This window comes from Oncorhynchus masou, chromosome 13 (genome assembly GCF_036934945.1).
Source record: "Oncorhynchus masou masou isolate Uvic2021 chromosome 13, UVic_Omas_1.1, whole genome shotgun sequence".
In the NCBI taxonomy this organism is placed as follows: Eukaryota; Metazoa; Chordata; class Actinopteri; order Salmoniformes; family Salmonidae; genus Oncorhynchus; species Oncorhynchus masou.
The window spans coordinates 49,902,787-49,928,777 of NC_088224.1; the positions used below are offsets into that span (position 1 = coordinate 49,902,787).

Here is a 25,991-nt window from a genome sequence, read left to right on the forward strand (position 1 = left end):
CTCTATAACCCATTCGTTCATATGCCACTGTGATGTACAATAAGGCCGTGACAACAAAAAGACAGTCACAGTGACAGAATAAATTCAACTACATATTCTCTAAGTTTGTTTCATCACAAAACCAGAGAGCAACATCTGTCCAGTTATGTCCACAAAGTAAATATTACGCAACAGTTATACGACCTGCAGCATGGTCAAGCAAGTTCATGTTTGACAGTTTACTAAACTACTAATTTAGAACCAGAGTCACCGCAAATCAGCACAAAGACAACAGGAGGTTGATTTGGGAGGATATGATCTTGGCAATGGCTGGAGTGGAATAGGTTGAATGGTATCTGGTTTCCATGTGATTGATGCCATTCCATTTGTTCCTGTCCAGCCATTATTATGAGCTATCCTCCCCTCAGCAGCCTCCATTGCAACAGGAGCACTGCCTCCGCTATTCTAGTTTGGAAGTAAAACAAATAAAGTTGACTCACCCTACTTGTAGACGAGTTCAACACCAATACCATCCTACTCTTATGTTCGCAAAATGGTCTAATGCTGTCATTCGGTACGCTTTCAGTTTTTGTTTTCCTAGGCTACCCAGCTAAAAACTGTTTGCTAGCCTATCTTCCTTGCATGGGCAAAAACTAACCAGATAAGTTAGCTAGCTAGTTAACGCGAGTCTGCTATATTGAATTTCAATCGTCTCAGGCCAGTGGCACAATATATGAATTCATGGTTAGCTCAGAATCTGTCATAATAATTGGCCTGTACAGAAAATGAAGTCAAAACCACATCTCCAACTATGGCTGTCTGGAACTAAACAGTATGAAAGGGCCGATTTAGCAAGCCATCTACTGCAGGACATTAACACAAGCAGACCAGAAACAGACACTTTGTCTCACAATGATTGGCGTGAACACAAATCAAAACAGGCCTTTTCCCACATAGCCAGGAGAACCCACAGTTGAGCTCAGCTCAACGATGATTGGCTGCTTCTTTTATAATTAGTATATCATTTGAAGCCAAATACTTGCTGGCATCAATCAATAAACTGCTACAGCAGCAACAGGTCATACTGTTTAGTTCCAGACAGCATCAGATACACATTGAGACAGAGGGGCACTGTTTTCCTCGCTCTTGATGATTTCTCCAGTGAGATTCAGCCACTTGCGAATTGACTGAAAATTATGAAAACAGACGAAAGAGAAATTTTATATATACACACATTTATTTTATTGGTCAAATATTTAGGGAAGCTTGGCTTCCCTTGGTATCGATGAATGCATGCCACAAGACAAGACATACCTTTCAAAAATGTTTTATTTTGTTCCTAAGTAATCACTTATATGAATCTCTAGAGAAAACAATGAGTAAAATTAACCTACTATCAAAACAATGTTGATCGAGCCAGTCTGCCATTTTCAGTGAGCCCCCAAGCTGTGAAAGACCTCGAAATGCATTCAAACCAGAGTGAAATCCCAGACAGTCAATGTCCAAGAAATATCTACCCTCTTCTCCCCAAGGTATAAGCTCATAAAGGCTCAGACAAAACTTTCTTAAATCCTGACCATCTGAGCCCTCTAGGCAATACGGCGAGACCAGTTAACAAGAGGTGATGAGCAGTGCCAATGCAAATGCTCCAAACACCCAGGATTCAGCTGCCCAGACTGGGGAACATCTCTGTAAGGGTGGCCTGCTTACTGCTCCTCTTCAGTGGCTTGGAGGTTGAGGCAGCAGCGCTGGAGATGGTGGAGCTCCTTTCCCCCTTATTGGTGGTAGATGAGGGCCCAGACAGCTGCCTCCTCTCCACTGTGTTCCTGTTCTCAGTGGAGGTGTGTGAGCGCCCCCTGCTGGCCCTGCTTCGACCACTACCTTCTGGCCTGGAGATGGAGTCAGGTTTCCGGCGGAGCTGGTACTGGTCGCTGGAGCCCTTGCTGCGGTCTACTGCGTGGACGGCCTCCTCGCGGTCCAGCTGCCTCTGCAGCTGGAAAGCCAGCTGCCGGTCCTCCTGCTCCTGTTGCATGCGGCTGAAGAGCACTTTCTCTCTCTGGGCCAGCTCCTGGAGCAGCAGGGCCTTCTCCTCTAGGTCGACTGGGGCCACCTCTCCTCTATCTGCAGCATGGCGAGATGACGAAGATGAAGGACAGAGCAGCTTACTGACCACGTCTGCTTTCCCTTCGTTTGGCCCCTCAATGTCACAGCTCTTCCTCTTTGCCGAGGTCACGCCTCTCTTCGGGGTGCCGTGGAGGGGTGTGCATGCCAGTGAATTTCCTGAGGGGACGGTCAGATGGTACACCATGCGCTCTGATGACGTTGATGCCTCACACGGCGTGCGGTAGCTCTCCGGGTAGAATTCTAGCAAGGGCATTGTTTGCTCTGTTGGCTCTTTGGAAGACCAAGGCTTACTCTCTGAGTGCAAGATGTTCTCCTTCAATCGGGCACAAAAGTACAGAAGTTAAAGATTAATATTAAAGTGTTTATACTAACTGTTTGTTACTACATTTTGCACCAAGTGTTGGCTGAGATATGGAATTTCCCCCCATCAAAACCATAAATAACCATAATATTAGCTTTTGTTCTCCTGGGTGTGGGGAAGGTTGTGTCCCTCAGTCAAATTAGGTAATATCTGGGAAATATGTTCATTTATGGGATCCCTTTTGGCTCAACAGCATGGCCAAAGGCAAAAGCCTGTAGGGTCTTTCAGTACATAATTTTTATCAGTCACATGTTAGGTGTATGTGGATTCAGAGAGAAGAACATGTTTTTTTTTTGTAAATTCTGATTGCACGAGCATTTTGGAGAGTGACAGAGACCCACCTTGTTAGCCACAAAGCTGGAGGTGGGACTAGTCTCTGAGTTGCTGTTGTGTCTTTGTGGAATTGGGGACAAGAACCTGGAAAGAAAATAAATTGTCAGAACACTCCCATGTAATATATTTAATGAAGTCACTTATCCAGAGCAACAAACTAAAGGTAGTAGAACCACATAGCACAAATAAGTTATTTATCTGCCTATTTGTGCCATCAGCACACCTTCCAAGGTTCCTATTTTTGTCTGCATTTTGATTCTCTATTCTGCTCTCAGAAGTGTGCACTTGTTCACTCCTATTTATGGATTTACAAGCATTAGATGGGTAGGAGCTCCAACCATTTTCCTCACACCACCAATATTTTTAAACACGAGGGAAAGAGTGCACACTTCTGGGACAAGAGAGAATTGGACCACAGCGTAAGTCTGATCACGTAAGGGGACTCACTTCTCTATATCTCCAGCGTTGGTGTTCCGCTTCTTCTTTGCTGGGGTGATGTTGTTAGTCCACGTGATGTTCTGTGACTCAGGTCTTGGATTCTGAAGAGAACGGGGGGGGAGGGTCTGATAACAGTGATTCATTCCCAATACATAGCGCCTCTAGGGCTAAGTAGTCAATTGTTTGTTCAATAGGCTGTTGGTCGACCGAGATGTACAGTGCATTTGGAAAGTATTCAGACCCCTTCCCTTTTTCCACATTTTGTTACGTTACAGCCTTATTCGAAGATGGATTCAATTTAAAAAAAATCCTCACCAACCTACACAATAACCCATAATGATATAGTGAAAACAGGTTTTGCAAAAACAGAAATACAGTAGTTACATAATTATTCAGATCCTTTGCTACGAGACTCGAAATTGAGCTCAGGTGCATCATGTTTCCATTGATCATCCTTGAGATGTTTCTACAACTTAATTGGAGTCCTCCTGTGGTATATTCGATTGATTGGACATGATTTGGAAAGGCACACACACACCTGTCTATAGAAAGGTTCCACAGTTGACAGTTCATGTCAGAGCAAAAACCAAGCCATGAGTTCGAAGGAATTTTCCGTAGAGCTCCGTGACAGGATTGTGTCGAGGCACAGATCTGGCGAAGGGTACCAAAATATTTCTGCAGCATTGAAGGACCACAAGAAAAGTGGCCTCCATCATTCTTAAAATGGGAAAAAAATTGGAACCACCAAGACTATTCCTACAGCTGGCCGCTCGGCCAAACTGGACAATCGGGGTAGAAGGGTCAGGGTGGTGACCAAGAACCCGATGGTCACTCTGACAGAGCTCCAGAGTTCCTCTGTGGAGATGGGAGAACCTTCCAGAAGGTCAAGACTCACTGGGCTGATGAAACCAAGATTGAACTCTTTGGCCTGAATGCCAAGCATCACTTCTGGAGAAAACCTGGCACCATCCCCGAGGGAAAAAAACTAACTTAATCCATTTTAGAATAAGGCTGTAACATAAAATGTGGAAAAGGTCTAGGGGTCCGAATACTTTCTGAATGCACTATACGTGCCCATCTCAGTGAACTAATCCATTGCGGAGGCCTAGACTAAAAGCCAATTCAAGCTTGATGGGCTATTTGACCAAGGAAAGTGATGGAGTACTGCGTCAGATAACCTGGCCTCCACAATCACATGACCAAACCCGATGTAAGATGGTTTTGGATGAGTTGGACCGCAGAGTGAAGGAAAAGCAGCCAACAAGTGCTCAGCATATGTGGGAACTCCCAACAAGACTTTCCAACATTATTCTACAATGTAGAAAATAGTAAAAACAAAGAAAAAAAAAACCTTGAATGAGTAGGTGTCCAAACTTTTGACTGGTACTGTACATCACCAGTAATCTGTTTGTTTGGTTATGGTCATTTCTGTTAATGTATTCCATTTATTATTATCATTATTCGTCTTACCGTTGTCATTGTCGGAGTGGACACTGTTTGCAAAGCAGACTTCTGAGAAATAAGTTTAAGTTTATTTCATTCCATTTACGTGTTTTGTCAAATCAATTTAGTCGTGGTGTTTAGGTTGGAGCACTGCTGTCAATGTTGAGTTAGGACGCGTACCTGATTACGCATAGGAGTATATAGGCCTATAGGGTACCTGGCCTGCGTGCAAATGTAGGGATATAATGTAGGCATACACATCTGATAATATTTCTGATTGGTTTAAAGCACCACCACTAATGAGCTGTGGAGCTTCTCATAGTAAATATTTTCTTCACCTCAAACAGCAAGCAAATTAAATTATATTTTTACATTGTTGAGAATGATAATAGTTCCTTAATGCATTAGAAAAATATTTCCAGCTCTCCCTTTCAATAACCACTCAGCTTGAAAGGAAAAAAATGTCATACTCTGATCTCGTGGAAAGGTTAAAAAAAAGGCCTACCTGATTACTTCTTATCAGTGCCCGACTTGGACTGAAATAGGTTCCGGTTCTCATTTTTGGTGCTGGTACTATTTATACTTAGGTGCAGGAGCTCCACATTACTTTTCAGGTAATATTCTACTAGAGGAACAGAAGCTCAAGCTGTAGACAATTTGAGGTGCCGGTACTCGTCTCTGGTGAGCTCCTGCCTAAGTCAAGCACTGTTTCTTATCCCTTGTGCAAACTGGCTACAGCTGTCTGTCCCAGGAAACTCTGAAGGCCCAGAATATTTCATACAATGTTGGAAGTTCGCTAGCACAAGCTTGGGGCCCTGGACCCAAGTTGATACAATGTTTCAAGTTCGTTGCAGATGAGCCAATGTGATTTATAGGCAAAAACATGAGGATATTTTCTAACTGCAGGCCACAATCTTTTTATTTGTTGGCAATAGAAGTTACTTTTTAAGTTTGTATCATTAGTATAAATAGAACTTTGAATAACCACATGACAATGATTGACATATGAAAACATTATGAAACTGAAAATGTGCATATGAAAACCATTACTGCCATTACTGGCACGCAGATTGGTAGAAATTGGCATTCCACATGAGAAAGGTTGTAAACTTCTCATGTAGCCTATTACAGGCAACTTCAGGAGTAATGGCAGAAACTGCAAAAGCCAGCAGGAGCAGGAGAATGGTTAGGTCAGGTTAAGGTTTTTTCTTCTGGTTACCTAAATCTCTGGCTCCCTCGAGTCACGTGTCTTATTTCATCAAAGAGTAAGTTTAACGCTCTGTCACATCCGGCCGCGACCGGGAGCCCCATGGGGCAGCGCACAATTGGCCCAGCATCGTCCGGGTTAGGGGAGGGTTTGGCCTGCAGGGATGTCCTTGTCCCATCAAGCACTTGCGACTCCTGTGGTGGGTCGGGCGCAGTGCACACTGACACGGTAGCCAGGTGCACTGTGTTTCCTACGACACATCAAGGCTCTCGACCTTCGCCTCTCCTGAGTCCGTACAGGAGTTGCAGCGATGAGACAAAACTGTAACTACCAATTGGATACCACGAAATTGGGAAGAAACTGGGGTAAACAAATAAAAAAAAAATAGTATGTTTAAAGAATCAGACAAGCTCAATGCATATAGTTTATTTTATTAAAACACATAGGGTGTGTCTATACGGAAAAATATTACCAATTGATCGGTAGAAAGAACAGACGACTTTTGGTCGACCAAGATTTTCTTTAGTCGGGGACAGCCTTATGTATGAAGGTATTTTCTTATTTTAAAAGAGCAAATCAACTACCTTAACAGGATATATTTAAGACAAGAGGACTTTGGGGGACATTTTACAGGTTTGCAAATACATTTTTTAGCAAGTTGTACAGTACACGCAAGTTGATAATTTTCCTCTCGGATTGATTGTCTTACATTACCTCACAATATCATAGACTCCATAAAGTGTGAGCTCATTTGTTGATAAAATAAAAAGGAAATTGCGGAAAGAAACGGTCATTGATGGTCTAATGGTGAACGTTGATTAAGGTAGCGCCCCGCACCTCTCTGATTTAGGGGGAATGGGCTAAATGCGTAAGACACATTTCAGTTGAATGCATTCAGATTGAGTTTATTGCCCACATTAGAGCGGCTATATCGGTCCACCAATAAAGGACTAGTTAAAGACCCAGTGCACTACTTATTTCTTTAACAAGACAAATATTTTATTATTCCATTTTTTCAGGGGGTGCTGCAGCACTCTCAGCACCCCTACTTTGCGTGTATTTTAAATATATTGCGCAGACAGGGGGAATACTAATCACCATAAATATTTATTTGGATAAATAACTAATAGGAAGGGAATTATAACAAAAGTAACAACAACCTATTTTTGATCAGTAAATGTCATATTATTACTCAAATTGGAACAGTACTGTTATATTAATCATTACCAAAAAAAAAGATTACTGTACTGCGTTTCCCCCAATACGGTTTGTAACCAAATGCATTTCAAAAGTTTGAACTATGCTGTTTTTCGGGCATTTCGTTCTGTTTTTGGTTTAATGCAAGCTTCTAAGATTAGAACACTCATTGCACTTTCACAACCTGTAAACCGGATCTGCTACTATACAGACCCAATCAATTGAATTGATACAGAATTGCTATTTGCTTTTTGTCAGCAATAAACTATATGTTCTTATGAAAAAGTGGTCTGTGTGTCTCTACAAATGAGGGAGAACCTGAGTATATAATCTGATATTAGACTATTAAACCCACCAGCTCCTGGCTGAGCAGTCTGGCCAGCTTGTTGTCATTCTCCAGCTGCGTCTCTTCGTGCCGCCTCCTCTCCTCCTCCAGGCGCTCCTTCTCGTCTGCGAGGAGGCACTGGATGTACTCCTCACTTGCTTTCCTCTCTGCCTCCTCCAGGGCACGCTTCTCCTCTAATATCTGGAAAAGGGTCAGAGGTCATGTCAAGTGTATTCTATGTGACTGAAGAGTATACTAAAATGTAAACTTGCGTTATAACTTGGGACCAGAGTTTTCCCATGAGGCCACGATCAGGTCCATACCTATGGCCCAGAATTTTTCCTGGTCACGTTACATGGTCAGGAAAAACTCAGGACCGAGGTATAATGTACCCTGAGAATTCACCTTGCTGATTTGATCCTCATACTCTCTCCGTACCTCTCCAGGCAGACTGACTTTGGGTCCGGGGACCAATACTGGAGGCAGAGGGAAACGGCAGGTAAACAAACAGAGAAACAGGCAGGTCAACCGACCTCGCGTAACCCACCCAACAGTGAGAAGAAACGGGTTTGTCTGATTACAAGGTGCTCTGTGAACCCATAATTAGCTCAAAGCATACCCAACCCAGCTGTACTAAAAGACACAAGCCATTTGGAAGTCACTCATTGTTAAATGAAAAACACTGTCAGTCACTTAACTGTTTCCATCCTCCTCCTCCTCCTGTCCACTGAGCCTGCGTTGGCACTGCATGGGGAACTCAGCCTGCACCCGCTGCCACAGCTCATCATTGACCAGCGTCTTGTTCCTGCCATTGATTCGTGCCCATGTGGACACCCGCTTGCGACACAGCGGGCAGCACAGATTGGCCTTGTCCACCGTCTCCAAGAAGCAAGGCTTACAGAAGGTGTGGCTGCACGGCAACGTCACCGGCTCCAGGAAGATCTCCAGGCACACAGGGCAGACGCAGTCCGCTCGGGTCAACCCCCCCGTGCCTCCCCCCTCTGGCGCGGCCATCTCCATTTCAGACACTGGCGGCATCCCTCCGCATATATTTCTGTGGATGCCTCCTTCTGTAGTTGTACCAAGTCCAAATGCACACCAGTGCTAATGTGGTCCCTGTGTTGTTTCAGTGGCTAATTCTTTGTGGGGGGGAACAGTAAAAGTAAACAAGTAGTAGCCACATTAGCTTGCTAAAATCATTTACTGACATGTAGCTAGGTATCTAGCTAGCAAAATAGAGTTACTCGAAGAGTATGCCCAGACAAGCCACAACTAAAGCATTTAACTGGTTAGGTAAGCTTAGCTATATAAATGACTACCTCATACAATTGAGAGATCTAACTAGCTAGCTAGCCAACTAACTAACGTTAACGTAATAAAGTTCGGAACTAAAGCCAGGGTAGCCAGTTTTGTATCAGTACAAACGTTAAACCTCAAGCACGAACAACGGAGTTGAGGATTATTGGCTATCGAAAAACAAGTTATATTACAAACTCTGATAGAATTTACGAACGAATAGCTTTTTAATGTCCGTACATTGACAACATCTACTTACAAGACTCGTGTTTGCTGCTCCAGAAAATCATAAGTGAAGCGCTTGAAATACTGGGAAAATCATCCGCGTGTCGTCAGCAACACTAAAAAAGTACTTCCGTGTCTCGGATTTTCAAAAAAATAAATTAAATAAAAGTCCCCCACGTAATAGTAGAAAAGACGTAATGTTAATAACCTGTATCTATTCATGAGACATGAAACATAATTGTCTAACGATGATTCATATTTGTTCATATTTAAGTGACATTTGTATTAAATGTGGGTTTTAAAACTTGTTCCAGTAAAAGTCTTGTAGGGAATACTCCGTGAGGTCTGTAGAACGTAAACGCAGCAAAAGAATAAACGTCCCTTTTTCAGGACCCTGTCTTTCAAAGATAATTTGTAAAAATCCAAATAACTTCACAGATCTTCATTGTAAAGGATTTAAACACTGTTTCCCATGCATAAATAATTAATGAACATGCACCATGCACAGCTTACAGATGGCAGGCAATTAAGGTCACATTTAAGAAAACTTAGGACACTAAAGAGGCCTTTCCACTGACTCTGAAAAAAAAGATGCCCAGGGTCCCTGCTCATCTGCGTGAAGGTGCCTTAGACATGCTGCAAGGAGGCATGAGGACTGCAGATGTGGCCAGGGCAATACATTGCAATGTCTGTACTGTGAGACGCCTAAGACAGCGCTACAGGGAGACAGGACTGACAGCTGGTCGTCCTCGCAGTGGCAGACCACATGTAACAACACCTGCACAGGATCGGTACATCCGAACATCACACCTGAGGGACAGGTACAGGATGACAACAACAACTGCCCGAGTTACACCAGGAACACACAATCCCTACATCAGTGCTCAGACTGTCCGCAATAGGCTGAGAGAGGCTGGACTGAGGGCTTGTAGGCCAGTTGTAAGGCAGATCCTCACCAGACATCACCGGCAACAATGTCGACTATGGGCACAAAACCCACTGTCGCTGGACCAGACAGGACTAGCAAAAGTGATCTTCACTGACGAGTTGCGGTTTGGTCTCACCAGGGGTGATGGTCGGATTTGCGTTTATCGTCAAAGGAATGAGCGTTACACCGAACCCTGTACTCTGGAGCAGGATTGATTTGGAGGTGGAGGGTCCATCATGGTCTGGGGCGGTGTGTCACAGCATCATCAGACTGAACTTGTTGTCATTGCAGGCAATCTCAACACTGTGTGTTACAGGCAAGACATCCTCCTCCCTCATGTGGTACCCTTCCTGCAGGCTCATCCTGACATGACCCTCCTGCATGACAATGCCACCAGCCATACTGCTTGTTCTATGCGTGATTTCCTGCAAGATGGGAATGTCAGTGTTCTGCCATGGCCAGTGAAGAGCCCGGATCTCAATCCCATTGAGCACGCCTGGGACCTGTTGAATCGGTGGGTGAGGGATGTGCCATTCCCTCCAGAAATGTCAGGGAACTTGCAGGTGCCTTGGTGGAAGAGTGGGGTAACATCTCACAGCAAGAACTGGCAAATCAGGTGCAGTCTATGAGGAGGAGATGCACTGCAGTACTTAATGCAGCTGGTGGCCACACCAGATACTGACTGTTACTTTTGATTTTGACCCCCCCCTTTGTTCAGGGACACATTATTCCTTTTCTGTTAGTCACATCTGTGGAACTTGTTCAGTTTATGGTCTTAGTTGTTGAATCTTGTTATGTACATACAACTATTTACACATGTTAAGTTTGCTGAAAATAAATTCAGTTGAGAGTGAGAGGACGTTTCTTTTTTTGTTTACATATACATACTGTTTACATATATGAGATGAGTAATGCCTGATACATAAACATTATTAAAGTGATTTGTGTTCCATTTATTAAAGTTGCCAGTGATTTCTTGTCTATGCCTATACGCAGCAGCCTCTAATGTGCTAGTGATGGCTGTTTAACAGTCTGAAGGCCTTGAGATGGAAGCTGGTTTTCAGTCTTTCGGTCCCAGCTTTGATGCACCTGTACTGACCTCGCCTTCTGGATGATATCGGGGTGAACAGGCAGTGGCTCGGGTGGATGACGTCCTTGATCTTTTTGGCTTTCCGATGACATCGGGTGCTGTAGGTGTCCTGGAGGGCGGGTAGTTTGCCCCCGGTTATGCATTGGGCAGACCGCACCACCCTCTGGAGAGCCTTACGCCTGCGTGCGGTGCAGTTGCCGTACCAGGCGGTGATACAGCCCGACAGGATGCTTTCAATTGTGCATCTGTAAAAATGTCTTTAGCCTACTGAGGTGGAAGAGGCTCTGTTGCGCCTTCTGTATGGGTGGTCCATTTCAGTCTGTCAGTGATGTGTACACTAAGGAACTTTCCACCTTCTCCACTGCAGTCCCGTTTATATAGATGGTGGAGGGTGTTCCCCCCTGTTTCCTGAAGTCTATGATCATCTCCTTTGTTTTGTTGAGTGAGAGGTTGTTTTCCAGGCACCACACTCCCAGAGCCCTCATCTCCTCCCTGTAGGCTGTCATCGTTGGTAATCAAGCCTACTACTGTTGTGTTGCCTGCAAACTTGATGATTGAGTTGGAGGCGTGCATGGCCATGCAGTCATGTATGAACAAGGAGTACAGGAGGGGGTTGAGCATGCACCCTTGTGGGGCCCCAGTGTTGAGGATCAGCAGAGTGGAGGTGATGTTTCCTACCTTGACCACCTGGGGGCGGCCTGTCAGGAAGTCCAGGACCCAGTTGCACAGGGCTTGGTTCCGAACCAGGGCCTCGAGCATAATGATGAGCTTGGAGGGTACTATGGTGTTGAATGATGAGCTATAGTCAATAAACAACATCCTACATAGGTATTCCTCTTGTCCAGAGGGGATAGGGCCGTGTGCAGTGTGATGGCGATTGCATTGTCTGGATCTTTTGGGGCGTAATCAAATTGAAGTGGGTCTAGGGTGGCAGGTAAGGAAGAGGTGATATGATCCTTGACTAGTCTCTCAAAGCACTTCACGATGACAGAGGTGAGTGCTACAGGGTGATAGTCATTAAGTTCAGTTACCTTTGCCTTCTTGGGTACAGGAACAATGGTGTCCATCTTGAAGCATGTGGGGACAGCAGACTGGGATAGGGAGATATTGAATATGCCTGTAAACACACCAGCCAGCTGGTCTGTGCATGCTCTGAGGACGTGGCTAGGGATGCCATCTGGGCCAGCAGCCTTGTGAGGGTTAACATGTTTAAAAGTTTTACTCACGTCAGCCACGGAGAATGAGAGCCCACAGTCCTTGGTAGCGGGCTGTGTCGGTGGCTTTGTTATCCTCAAAGCATGCGAAGAATGTGTTTAGCCTGTCTGGAAGCAAGACGTCGGTCTTGGCGTTTTGGCAGCCTAGCCTAGTCCTCAAATTTGCTTTGTTCAATCACCAGCTACAATGCAGCCTCAGGATATGTGGTTTCCAGTTTGCATAAAGTCCAGTGAAGTGCTTTGAGGTCCGTTGTGTTATTGGCTTGAGGGCGGGATGTAAACGTCCATGGCAATGACGGAGGAGAATTCTCTTGGGAGATAATATGGTCGGCATTTGATTGTTAGGTATTCTAGGTCGGGTGAACAAAAGGACTTGAGTTCCTGTATGTGTCCTAGAATTACACCATGAGTCATGAAACATACCCCTCCACCCTTCTGCTTCCCGGAGAGATATTTAATCCTGTTAAATATAATTTAGAGATGCTTCAAGTTCTTAAAACCACATGATAGCCTAAATATCTCTCTGCATTCATTGCTAGATATGTTTGCCAACCTCCTGAATACAATTTCTTATGAGTGTAATACGCCTTATTCATTTTCAACATCATTAATAGGCAGATAAATAGTGAGACTGAAAGTGAGGATGAAAGTGAGCCAATGGAGAAACCAACATGGAAGGCCCGTGACACGGTTAGCCATTGTGGCTGCGAATGTTGTAGTTATTGTTACATATAGAGACAGATATGACACTATTGAGCAAAGACAGGTATACATTAGACCACAAGAGGAAGAGGACACACCTCAAGTGCATTTGTCATTCTGGTAAAAACAGGAAACTAAGAAATAACAGACGTAATGGCCAAAGCCATAAAATGCATAAATGTTTAGGGTAAAATGCATTGTCTATTGTATAGGACAAGAAACCAAAGCAAGGCCTTGAGTGCATAGGACAGCTGGACATACCGAGTTCAGAGGGACACACAAAGGAGGGGGTCAGCCAAATGACCACAGTCTGGGACACTGTGAAGTCCATGGAGAACAAGAGCACCTCCTCCCAGCTGCCCACTGCACTGAGGCTAGGTAACACGGTCACCACCGATAAATCCATGATTATCGAAAACTTCAACAAGCATTTCTCAACGGCTGGCCATGCCTTCCGCCTGGCTACTCCAACCTCGGCCAACAGCTCCGCCCCCACCGCAGCTTCTCGCCCAAGCCCTTCCAGGTTCTCCTTTACCCAAATCCAGATAGCAGATGTTCTGAAAGAGCTGCAAAACCTGGACCCGTACAAATCAGCTGGGCTTGACAATCTGGACCCTCTATTTCTGAAACTATCCGCCGCCATTGTCGCAACCCCTATTACCAGCCTGTTCAACCTCTCTTTCATATCGTCTGAGATCCCCAAGGATTGGAAAGCTGCCGCAGTCATCCCCCTCTTCAAAGGGGGAGACACCCTGGACCCAAACTGTTACAGACCTATATCCATCCTGCCCTGCCTATCTAAGGTCTTTGAAAGCCAAGTCAACAAACAGGTCACTGACCATCTCGAATCCCACCATACCTTCTCCGCTGTGCAATCTGGTTTCCGAGCCGGTCACGGGTGCACCTCAGCCACACTCAAGGTACTAAACGATATCATAACCGCCATCGATAAAAGACAGTACTGTGCAGCCGTCTTCATCGACCTTGCCAAGGCTTTCGACTCTGTCAATCACCATATTCTTATCGGCAGACTCAGTAGCCTCGGTTTTTCGGATGACTGCCTTGCCTGGTTCACCAATTACTTTGCAGACAGAGTTCAGTGTGTCAAATCGGAGGGCATGCTGTCCGGTCCTCTGGCAGTCTCTATGGGGGTGCCACAGGGTTCAATTCTCGGGCCGACTCTTTTCTCTGTATATATCAATGATGTTGCTCTTGCTGCGGGCGATTCCCTGATCCACCTCTACGCAGACGACACCATTCTATATACTTCCGGCCCGTCCTTGGACACTGTGCTATCTAACCTCCAAACGAGCTTCAATGCCATACAACACTCCTTCCGTGGCTTCCAACTGCTCTTAAACGCTAGTAAAACCAAATGCATGCTTTTCAACCGATCGCTGCCTGCACCCGCATGCCCGACGAGCATCACCACCCTGGATGGTTCCGACCTTGAATATGTGGACACCTATAAGTACCTAGGTGTCTGGCTAGACTGTAAACTCTCCTTCCAGACTCATATCAAACATCTCCAATCGAAAATCAAATCCAGAGTCGGCTTTCTATTCCGCAACAAAGCCTCCTTCACTCACGCCGCCAAACTTACCCTAGTAAAACTGACTATCCTACCGATCCTCGACTTCGGCGATGTCATCTACAAAATTGCCTCCAACACTCTACTCAGCAAACTGGATGCAGTTTATCACAGTGCCATCCGTTTTGTCACTAAAGCACCTTATACCACCCACCACTACGACTTGTATGCTCTAGTCGGCTGGCCCTCGCTACATATTCGTCGCCAGACCCACTGGCTCCAGGTCATCTACAAGTCCATGCTAGGTAAAGCTCCGCCTTATCTCAGTTCACTGGTCACGATGGCAACACCCATCCTTAGCACGCGCTCCAGCAGGTGTATTTCACTGATCATCCCTAAAGCCAACACCTCGTTTGGCCGCCTTTCGTTCCAGTACTCTGCTGCCTGTGACTGGAACGAATTGCAAAAATCCCTGAAGTTGGAGACTTTTATCTCCCTCCCCAACTTCAAACATGTGCTATCCGAGCAGCTAACCGATCGCTGCAGCTGTACATAGTCTATTGGTAAATAGCCCACCCATTTTCACCTTCTTCATCCCCACACTGTTTTTATTTATTTACTTTTCTGCTCTTTTGCACACCAGTATCTCTACCTGTACATGACCATCTGATCATTTATCACTCCAGTGCTAATCTGCAAAATTGTAATTATTCGCCTACCTCCTCATGCCTTTTGCACACAATGTATATAGACTCGCCTTTTTGTACTGTGTTATTGACTTGTTAATTGTTTACTCCATGTGTAACTCTGTGTTGTCTGTTCACACTGCTAAGCTTTATCTTGGCCAGGTCGCAGTTGCAAATGAGAACTTGTTCTCAACTAGCCTACCTGGTTAAATAAAGGTGAAATAAAATAAAAAATAAAAATAGACAGGGCATAGATTTTTAGAACATGAAGAGAAGAGACACATAGTCTACTAGTCCTAATAAGGACAGACATACCAAAGAACACACCAATCTAAACATAAGGGGCCCATAGGATAAGATGGGCATGTATTGTTTTTGGGACATGAAGAAGTCCTGTCACCATTATAACTTAACTGATAGCAGATATGGGCGTTATTGGGCGTGAACAAACAGGAAGCACAGATTGAAAGATAATGGTGGCAGTTGGACTGAGGGAAGTAACTTCATTTGCATGCGGGATGGACACATATGTTGTATGTGTATAAATACAGAGCCAGTGCTCTGGAAAAGTGACAGGACCTCTTCTAGGCTTCTGATATGTTTGTATTAAAAGCCTATATTAAATTCACAAGTTCTTGTAAGTGTTATATTTTGAAACAATCCTCCACGACACGACCACGGATCGACGTGTCATTCAGGGAAGGTGTCACATATCAGTTTGCAAACAATGTAAAAAAAAAATTGAGTTAATAAAGCTGCATACAAACATGGTCATTTTTTTGCTTTCTTTGGTAGGGCACCGCCAACATGCAGCTGTTTCAGCCTAGCTTAGTGCTTTCCGTGGTGTTGGGGCAGCCAGCGGAAAATACAGAGTGTAAGGGTTGGTAATGTTCTCTAGTGTTCTGTCACTCATGGGGACACTGCGTTACCGTAAAATCTATGGAGAGAGCTCAAAAATTCAAGCCCCTTGGATGCTGGCATAGAGTTACATTAGAAGTGCCCTCCAAGAAGCCTCAAGGTCATTGGCCACCGATAAAATGATGTCAAATCACATATCTACTGGGGCTTTGGTTGGACTCATCATGTCAACGTCACACTTTCAAAATCTTAGCCAGCTAGCTGGAAGTCATCATCATGAATCAAGTCAACAATCTACTGTCAAATCCTTTTCAGTCCTTGTCATATGAAGAGAAATTAGAGATAAAACCTCTCGGTGCTCATCGGCCATTGGACATAAACATTACACAAGTTGGAAATTGCAAATTCAACAATGAGTGGTTTGGAAGGGAGCATTGCCTGCTATTCAGTGGAGACGGTGTGGTCCAAGTCTGGGTTTAAGGATTTAATAAAGAGGCTGCGAATTTCCGCAGCTTTTTGTTAAAAATAGCGCAAAATTTCAACGTCCTGCTAGTCATGCCTGGAATATAGTATATGCATATGATTAGTATGTGTGGATAGAAAACACTCTGGAGTTTATAAAACTGGTTAAATCATGTCTGTGACTATAACAGAACGTGTGTAGGAGGCAGAATCCCAAGGAAAACTTCACAAAAAACACACAAAAAATATTAATCCGCCAGTCTCTGTATTGTCTATGGCAAGGGAAAATAGATAGCGTCCGGTTTACAGTTCCTACAGCTTCCGCACGATGTCGCCAGTGTTGGGAATTGTGTTTAAGTTAATCCTTGGTCAAATGAGAAAGGTACTTCCTATCGTCGAGTACACCCGAGGAAGTTATGAAAGGGAGAATATGGACCATGATTTCAAGACTTGCTGCTATTGAATACAGATCGCCCCGTGATCAATTTGATTGATTATTAACATTTACTAATACCTAAAGTTGGATTACAAAAGTAGTTTGAAGTGTTTTGTCAAAGTTTAAAGGCAACTTTTTTAATTTAAAAAAATGACGTTGCATTTTGAAACAGAGTTTTTTCCTAGATCTGACGGTGTTCATAAATTGACATTTTGGGTATACATGGACCGATTTAATCGAAAAAAAGACCCAATTGTGATGTTTATGGGACATATAGGAGTGCCAACAAAGAAGCTTGTCAAAGGTAATGAATGTTTTATATTTTATTTCTGCATTTTGTGTAGCGCCGGCTACGCTAATTATTTTGTTTACGTCCCCTTCGTGTATTTCGGAGGGTTGCATGCTATCAGATAATAGCTTCTCATGCTTTCGCCGAAAAGCATTTTAAAAATCTGACATGTTGGCTAGATTCACAACGAGTGTAGCTTTAATTGAGTACCTTGCATGTGTGTTTTAATAAAAGTTTGAGTTGTATTGAGTACTATTAGTTGGCGCTCTGGAATTTCCGCTGATTTGATCCCTGTACAGGTACAGCAACCGTAAAAGGTTTTAAATTTGTAATTCATTTGTAAACATTTCGAAAAACATTATTCCACTTTGAACATTATGGGGTCTCGTGTAGGCCAGTAACAAAAAAATAGAAATCCCAAAAATCAACCTAAATTGCTGTAGCAAGCATAGCTGCTCATCTTGCCGCATCCATTTTTGTTATTAACAGAAACAAACCCGAAATGGAACGTCCGCTGCCAGTGTTCGCAAATGGAAGCTTTGTTGAACGCACCTCTGGTCTGACAAACAGCGCTGTAGCTCTGCCACTTTCTACTGCAGATGCAGAAGGCCCTATGTTTCTATCTTAAACAGACAGATATTTATAGGGGGTTAATCTCAATACATAAATTAGCTTCAAGACAGTTTCTTTAGTAGCTGAATATGTCTTCACGAGAGTGTGGTACTGCACTGTATGCACTGAAGGCGATCATAGCTATCTTGGCAGCCATGACATGCTAAGCTAGTGTGATCATGACATGCTAAGCTAGTGTGATCAGGCGTTTCTGTTGGAAACGCTTAATATGAAAAATGGCCGTCATGTTTTCCATGTTTTCCAAAAGACTGATCACCTGACCAATATCTATGCTTGGATTGGATTCCTTCACATTTCCCACTAGGTGGCACTGCGGCTAGACTACAAGTGCAGACAGAGCGGGTGTTGCGCTACTATCTAATGAGCGGAAATGGGGGTATAAAAAAAAGCTAGCCAGTTAAGGTTTCAGAGTGTTACAACAATGCTTTATTGTTATTTCTTAGTGCTTTTAAACATTATCCCCAATGGGCTGATATGCTCTTATTTTGGAATGGATCCCACAGCTGCAGTGATTCACTTGTCCCACATCCTGGCTGAATCTACTCCACTACCAGACCCAGAATACACATGAAAAAGGATGAAGAACACAGACCAGGATAGTGTTTATTAGGCACAAAATGGATTGAAACAACGCTTTCCATTGCATACCCTAATGAACATGACTCAGGCTTTTGACAGCTTGGTCTTTAACTTACCTGCACCGTTACCAGATATATTGTGGAATATAGGGGGATGGGTGCACTGGGAAAATAAAATTAGATCAAATGTACTGTGTGTAATTATACAGGACTAATTTTGCTGATCATAAACACATTTAAAGTAATCTACCTCATGTGTGTGTTGGTGGGGGGGGATTTACATATATACTATTTGTGGGGGCGGGCATGTGTCACCGCATGGAGCCTATTTAAGTTTTGTCAAGCAGCGAGTTTGTGTTCCTCATCCAGTACTGCTGCAGTTACCAGGATCTCTCTTTCTCCCTCTCCTTCACATTCGGTCTCACTAGGTTATTCTGTCTTCCTCCATCAGGTAAGACTCATCACTATAATCACTATAAACACTATGTGGTCATTCTCTTGGCTAATAACCATTTTCATTCTCTTGACTGATCTCAGACCGGTTTTTCTGAGTGAAATAGAACTTCTCTGTAGGTGAGAGGGTTGTTCTGTATTTCAAGAGCTACAAGATAAGGAACAGTGGCACTTTAAAAATAAAAAAAACAAGAAAATAATTACTCTGAAGTTATTCTGTCTTCTCTTCATCCTTGCTGGACGTCTACCACAGGGATGTGTGTCGCCAGCTGCTCCAGGTGTGTGGGTGTGTCCCTTGTTCCCATGGCATTTGTGTGCATGCTGGCCAATGGCCTGTTGCTGTTGCCAGACCTTCAGGCACGCTACCTGTTGGACGGTCACGTGACCAGAGAGGCCCGGTGGTGCACAGGCCTGTGGGCCTCTGGATTCCTGGTGAGACAACAATGCTGTGTGTGTGTGTGTGTCCTAATAAGGTCATGACATGACAGTCATCATGACACTCATGTCACTCATTCCTGAAAAACCCTGTTGTCCAAAAAAAGGCAGATTGTGGTTTGAGGGTGGATTGTCACGTGTCTAATATGTCTGTTGTCTGTTTCTAAGCTAAATTTAGAGTCAGTCACAGTGCTATGATTTTTTTGCAAGTTGTTTCTGCTATTGTTGACAGTAATACTGTAATAACATCAATTATTGGAGGGAAGTGAATGTGTAGCATTCTACTGAATAGGGATTCCATGTAAAAATTATATTCTGACCATCACTGAAACATTAAAAAAATATAAACTTGTTTTAATGGTAAATTTCATTTAGCTTTTTCTGCTTTTGTCTGTAGGTTCTTATTGGAGCTCGGGGGTTTGTGATTGGCAGCTCAAGGGAAGGCTGCTGTGCATACAGGATAGAGGTGAGGCTGTGGCCTGTTTTCATCCAAATCTGTGCACCTCAGGACCCGCATTAGCTAGGGCGAGGTTACTAATCATACTAGTCTGGTTCACCAACCGATCCACCTCCATTACATCTTCATGTCCTCTTTGTGAGTATTTTTAACAGTCTTCCATGTATGTATGTGACCTGCCTGCTTGGTTGTTGTGTACATCCTGAACTAATTAGAACTAGTCTGGGAGCGCTTTTTCCTTTCTATCAAATTCTCATGGGTTATTGGATAGAGACGGAGAGAGAGAGACGGAATAATTAGGAGAGTTTTTGCATTGAAGGTCAGTTGGCCGGAATCAAACCCATGCCAACTTCAGATTATATGTATATATTATATGTATATATATTATACTACAGAGATGTGCTCTAAACTTGCAACCACCCCAGGCCCCCTTTCCATCAAGTTGTAATAGTATGGATCTTCTGCCCTCTTGTGGCCAGATGCTGTGCCAAGTGGGGTGTTCCTGCGTGGCTCTGGCTGCTGCAGCCTTTTGCTGTCTAGTGAGCGCTACAGGACTGGTACAGGGACCACTGTGTCTGCACAACAGCACACAAGGTCTGGCCTGGGAGATGCCACTCAAACCACAGAAAAGCGGGTGAGTGTGTGTGTGAGGGGGGTCCTCAATTGCTCAAAATCAGTTTCGAGAACCTAGGTGTGGTCTTAAGAAGAACAACAGTGATCAAGTTCCCACTGACACTGTGTAGTTGCACAATTACCAGTAATCATTTTCTACACTTTGCACAGCTTGTGTTCACTAGTTCTATGTATTATGAATGTCAATTTAGCTTAACTTTGTCTTTGTAGAGATCCCATCTACCTGTTTGATAGAACATTATGGCCGGCGGCCTGCGAGGAGCCACGCAACGTTGTTCAATGGAATGTAGTGCTGTTTTCTGTTCTCATGGCAACCAGTGGACTGCAGGCCGTCCTTTGTGCAGCACATACAATCAATGCTATCCTGGGCATAATATTTGGGCCAAGATTCTGCAAAAACAAGGTGAGGTGTATGAATGTGTTTGTGTGTGTGTGTGTGTGTGTGTGTGTGTGTGTGTGTGTGTGTGTGTGTGTGTGTGTGTGTGTGTGTGTGTGTGGCCTTTCACTCATTGTTAGTCTGAATGTGTGTTACAGGTCAGTCCAGCTTGAGGACATCATCCAGGAACCTAATTAGGAGCAGGAATGAAGGACCTCCCGAATTAAGTACTGTAGTTACTAGATGCTGATCTTAGGTCAGTTTTACATATTTCCCCCTAATGGATGAGGTCAGGATTGTGCGAGGTTTAGCTGATCCTGGATCTATGCTTACAGGCAGCTTCTACCACCTCTGAACAATGGTTCTGGCCACCAGTCAGCATTTCACGAACTAAGAGGCAGACTTGCACTTTAAAGAAAAAAATCATAAAATAGCATATATTTAATATGATTTTATTATGTTTTAATAAGCTAACAGAGTAAAACAGGGAGACAAAAAGGAAGATTTAGTAGAGGATAGAGGTTAGATGGGATGGGGAGAAACTGTTTTGGAGTTTGGAGTTTTATATACCTAGATGATACCATTCAGACAGCGGTCTCTACACTTTGCTTGCAAGTTGGCACTCTTATTGTTGACAGTATGTACACTTATCTTATTGTTGTACAGTATGTATATGTATTATATTGCAAACATTATTTATGTGTGTGTACTGCTGAACAATTGTGAAGCTGTGATCTTATATATAGTCATTTTGTTAATTATATTAATGTCATAGTCTATTAATTTCATGAAGTGTGATCAAACCTACATGCTTTAGTGGGGTGCAGGGCCAAAGAAAGTTGTTATGAAAGAAATAGAGCCCGCACACTCAAGCTCAATCACGTACCTTTATTCAAATCAAAACAAATCCAATTGTACTGTTCACATACACATGGTTAGCAGATGTTATTGTGAGTGTAGCGAAATGCTTGTGCTTATAGTTCCGACAGTGCAGCAATATCTAACAAGTAATATCTAACAATTCCACAGCAAATACACAGCAAAACACACAAATCTAAGTTAAGGAATGGAATAAGAATATATAAATATATGGATGAGCAATGTCAGAGCGGCATAGGCAAGATGCAATAGATAGTATAGAATACAGTGTTTACATATGAGATGAGTAATGTAAGATATGTAAACATTATTAAAGTGGCATTATTAAAGTGACTAGTGTTCCATTTATTAAAGTGGCCAATAATTTCAAGTCTGTATGTAGGCAGCAGCCTCTCTGTGCTAGTGATGGCTGTTTAACAGTCTGATGGCCTTGAGATAGAAACTGTTTTTCAGTCTTTCGGTCCCAGCTTGATGCACATGTACTGACCTAGCCTTCTGGATGGTAGCAGGATGAACAGGCAGTGGCTCGGGTGGTTGTTGTCCTTGATGATCTTTTTGGCCTTCCTGTGACATCGGGTGCTGTAGGTGTCCTGGAGAGCAGGTAGTTTGCCTCCTGAGATGAGTTGTGCAGACCCTGCTGTTGTGGGCGGTGCAGTTGCCATACCAGGCGGTGATACAGCCCAACAGGATGCTCTCAATTGTGCATCTGTAAAAGTTTGTGAGGGTTCGAGGTGACTGGTGCTGTTGCTGTTGCGCCTTCTTCACCACACTGTCTGTGTGGGTGGACCATTTCAGTTTGTCGGTGATGTGTATGCCAAGGAACTTAACTTTCTACCTTCTCCACTGCTGTCCCATCGATGTGGATAGGGGTGCAACCTCTGCTGTTTCCTGAAGTCACTATCATCTCCTTTGTTTTGTTGACGTTGAGTGAGAGGTTATTTTCCTGACACCACACACACCTCCTCCCTGTAGGCTGTCTCGTCATTGTTGGTAATCAAGCCTACTATGGGCCTCCCGAGTGGCGCAGTGGTCTAAGGCACTGCATCGCAGTGCTAGCTCTGCCACTAGAGATTACGGGTCTCTAGTGGCAGTGCTAGCTCTGTCGCAGCTGGCCGTGACCAGGAGACCCATGGGGCGGTGCACAATTGGCCCAGCGTTGTCTGGGTTAGGTGAGGGCTTGGCCTGCCGGGATGTTCTTGTCCCATCGTGCTCTGGCGACTCCTGTGGCGGGCTGGGCGCAATGCACGCTGACACAGTCGCCAGGTGTACAGTGTTTCCTCCGACACATTGGTGCAGCTGGCTTCTGGATTAAGCGGGTATTGTGTCAAGAAGCAGTGCGGCTTGGCTGGGTTGTGTTTAAGAGGACGCACGGCTCTCAACCTTCGCCTCTCCCGAATGCGTACGGGAGTTGCAGTGATGAGACAAGACTACCAATTGGATACCATGAAGTTGGGTAGAAAAAGGAGTAAAAAAATAAAAAATATTCAAGCCAACTGTTGTGTCATCTGCAGACTTGATGATTGAGTTGGAGGCGTGCATGCCCACGTGGTCATGGGTGAACAGGGAGTACAGGAGGAGGCTGAGCACACACCCTTGTGGGGCCCCTGTGTTGAGGATGAGCGAAGTGGAGATGTTGTTTCCTTCAACACCTGGGGGCGGCCCCTCAGGAAGTCCAGGACCCAATTGCACAGGGTGGGGTTGAGACCCAGGGCCTCTAGCTTAATAGTGAGCTTGGAGGGTATTATGGTGTTGAATGCTAAGCTATAGTCAATGAACAGCATCCTTACATAGGTATTTCTCTTGTTCAGATGGGATAGGGCAGTGTGCAGTGTGATGGCGATTGCATCGTCTGTGGACCTATTGGGGCGGTAAGCAAATTGAAGTGGGTCTAGGGCAGGCCTGGGCAACTCCAGTCCTCGGGGACCTGATTGGTGTCGCACTTTTTCCCCAGTCCCAGCAAACAAACCTGGCTCCAATAATCACCAAATCGTGATCTTGAGTTTTGAATGCAATTAGTTCAAATCAGGTGTGTTTGCTAGGGATGGGAGAAAAGTGTAACACCAATCAAGCCTCTGAGGACTGGAATTGCCCAGGCCTGGTCTAGGGTGACAGGAAAGTGGAGGTGATATGATCCTTGACTAGTCTCTCAAAGCACTTCATGATGACAGAAGTGAGTGCTAGCCATTTAGTTCAGTTAACTTTGCATTCTTGGGTACAGGAACAAATGGTGGCCATCTTGAAGCATGTGGGGACAGCAAACTGGGATAGGGAGAGTTTTAATATCTCCGTAAACACACCAGCCAGCTGGTCTGCGCATGCTCTGAGGACGCGGCGAGGGATGCCGTCGGGACCGGCCGCCTTGTCTTACTCACGTCGGCCACGGAGAAGGAGAGCCCACAGTCCTTGGTAGCGGGTCGTGTTGGTGACACTGTATTATCCTCAAAGCAGGCAAAGAAGGTGTTTACTTTGTCTGGAAGCAAGACGTCGGTGTCCGTGACTTGGCTGGTTTTCCTTTTGTAGTCCCTGATTGTCTGTAGATCCTGCCAAATACGTCTCATGTCTGACCCTTTGAATTGCGACTCTTTTTCTCTATACTGACATTTTGCTTGTTTGATTGCCTTGCGGAGTGAATAACTACACTGTTTGTATTCGGCCATATTCCCAGTCACCTTTCCATGGTTAAATAAGGTGGTTAGCCGCCATTTATCCACGGTTTCTGGTTAGGGTAGGTTTTAATAGTCACAGTGGGTACAACATCTCCTATACACTTCCTTATAAACTCACTCACCAAATCAGCGTATACGTCAATATTATTCTCTGAGGCTACCCGGAACATATCCCAGTTCGCTTGATCAAAACAATCTTGAAGCGTGGATTCCGATTGGTCAGACAAGCGTTGAATAGTCCTTAACACGGGTCCTTCTTGTTTGAGTTTCTACCTATAGGGAGGAAGAAGCAAAATGGAGTTGTGGTCAGATTTGCCTAAAGGAGGACAGGGGAGGCCCTTCTATGCATCGCAGAAGTTAGAGTTGTTAGAGTTAGAGTTAGAGTAACAAATTTTCAGTGCTACAGTCGATATGCTGATAGAATTTAGATAGCCTTGTTCTCAAATTTGCTTTGGAAAAATCCCCATCTACAATAAATGCAGCTCCAGGATATGTGGTTTCCAGTTTGCATAAAGTCCAGTGAAGTTCCTTTAGGGCCGTCGCGGTATCGGCTTGAGGGGGGATATACACGGCTGTGACAATAACCGAAGGGAATTCTCTTGGGAGATAATAAGTTTAGCATTTGATTGTGAGGAATTCTAGGTCAGGTGAACAAAAGGACTTGAGTTCCTGTATGTTGTTACAATTACACCATGAGTCGTTAATCATGAAATCATTCTTCTTCCTGGAGAGATGTTTATTCCTGTCGACGTGACACACTGAGAATCCAGGTGGGTGTACCGGCTCCGACAGCATATCTCGAGAGAGCCATGTTTCCGTGAAACAGAATATGTTACAATCCCTGACATCTCTCTGGAAAGCAACAAACAAACAACGTTTAGATCCTGCAAGGATCTTCGTTAGGTCTTTCACCCGGAAGTGTACCACATCCATATTTATAGACATATAGTACCAGCCAAAAGTTTGGACATATCTACTCATTCAAGGGTTTTTATTTATTATTTCTATTTTCTACATTTGTCACACCCTGACCATAGTTTGCTTTGTATGTTTATATGTTTTATATGGTCAGGGTGTGATCTGAGTGGGCATTCTATGTTGTGTGTCTAGTTTGTCTGTTTCTGTGTTTGGCCTAATATGGTTCTCAATCAGAGGCAGGTGTTAGTCATTGTCTCTGATTGGGAACCATGTTTAAGTAGCTTGTTTGGTGTTGGGGTTTGTGGGTGATTGTCCTTAGGTCTGTCGTGTGTTAGTTTGCACCAGTATTAGGCTGTTTCGGTTTTCGTTACGTTTATTGTTTTTCATATTGATTCGTGTTTACTTCAGTTTTATTAAACATGGATCATGATAGACATGCCTCATTTTGGTCTGACTCTCTTTTACCTACAGAAACCTGTGACAACATTGTATAATAATAGTGAAGACATCTCAACTATGAAATAACACACATGGTATCATGTAGTAACCAAAAAAGTGTTAAACAAATCAAAATATATTTAATATTTTGCATTCTTCAAAGTAGCCACCCTTTGCCTTGATGACAGTTTTGCACATTCTTGGCATTCTCTCAACCAGCTTCAACTGGAATACTTTTCCAACAGTCTTGAAGGACTTCCCACATATGCTGAGCACTTGATGGCTGCTTTTCCTTCACTCTGCTGTCCAACTCATCCCAAACCATCTCAACCGGGTTGAGGTTGGGTTATTGTGGAGGCTAGGTCATCTGATATAGCACTCCATCACTATCCTCGGTCAAA

General features: G+C 44.1%; 2 protein-coding genes across 2 annotated transcripts; one reads left to right on the forward strand and one right to left on the reverse strand.

Annotated features, from left to right (window-relative positions):
- Nucleotides 1-1,195: 1,195 nt before the first annotated feature.
- Nucleotides 1,196-9,043, reverse strand: rnf168 (ring finger protein 168). The gene is made up of 7 exons (XM_064984161.1): nucleotides 8,963-9,043; nucleotides 8,106-8,546; nucleotides 7,813-7,883; nucleotides 7,438-7,608; nucleotides 3,245-3,336; nucleotides 2,806-2,881; nucleotides 1,196-2,416 (listed from the first exon to the last, which is right to left on the reverse strand). The coding sequence occupies exons 2-7, from the start codon at nucleotides 8,443-8,445 to the stop codon at nucleotides 1,643-1,645; spliced, it is 1,524 nt and encodes a 507-aa protein (XP_064840233.1). The 5' UTR covers nucleotides 8,446-8,546; nucleotides 8,963-9,043; the 3' UTR covers nucleotides 1,196-1,642.
- A 9,671-nt stretch (nucleotides 9,044-18,714) lies between these two features.
- LOC135551473 (transmembrane 4 L6 family member 5) lies at nucleotides 18,715-21,336 on the forward strand. Its single transcript, XM_064982681.1, has 6 exons — nucleotides 18,715-18,786; nucleotides 19,042-19,220; nucleotides 19,621-19,689; nucleotides 20,160-20,314; nucleotides 20,524-20,716; nucleotides 20,848-21,336. Exons 2-6 carry the CDS (start codon nucleotides 19,044-19,046, stop codon nucleotides 20,860-20,862), a joined length of 609 nt encoding a protein of 202 aa, XP_064838753.1. The 5' UTR covers nucleotides 18,715-18,786; nucleotides 19,042-19,043; the 3' UTR covers nucleotides 20,863-21,336.
- Nucleotides 21,337-25,991: the final 4,655 nt, after the last annotated feature.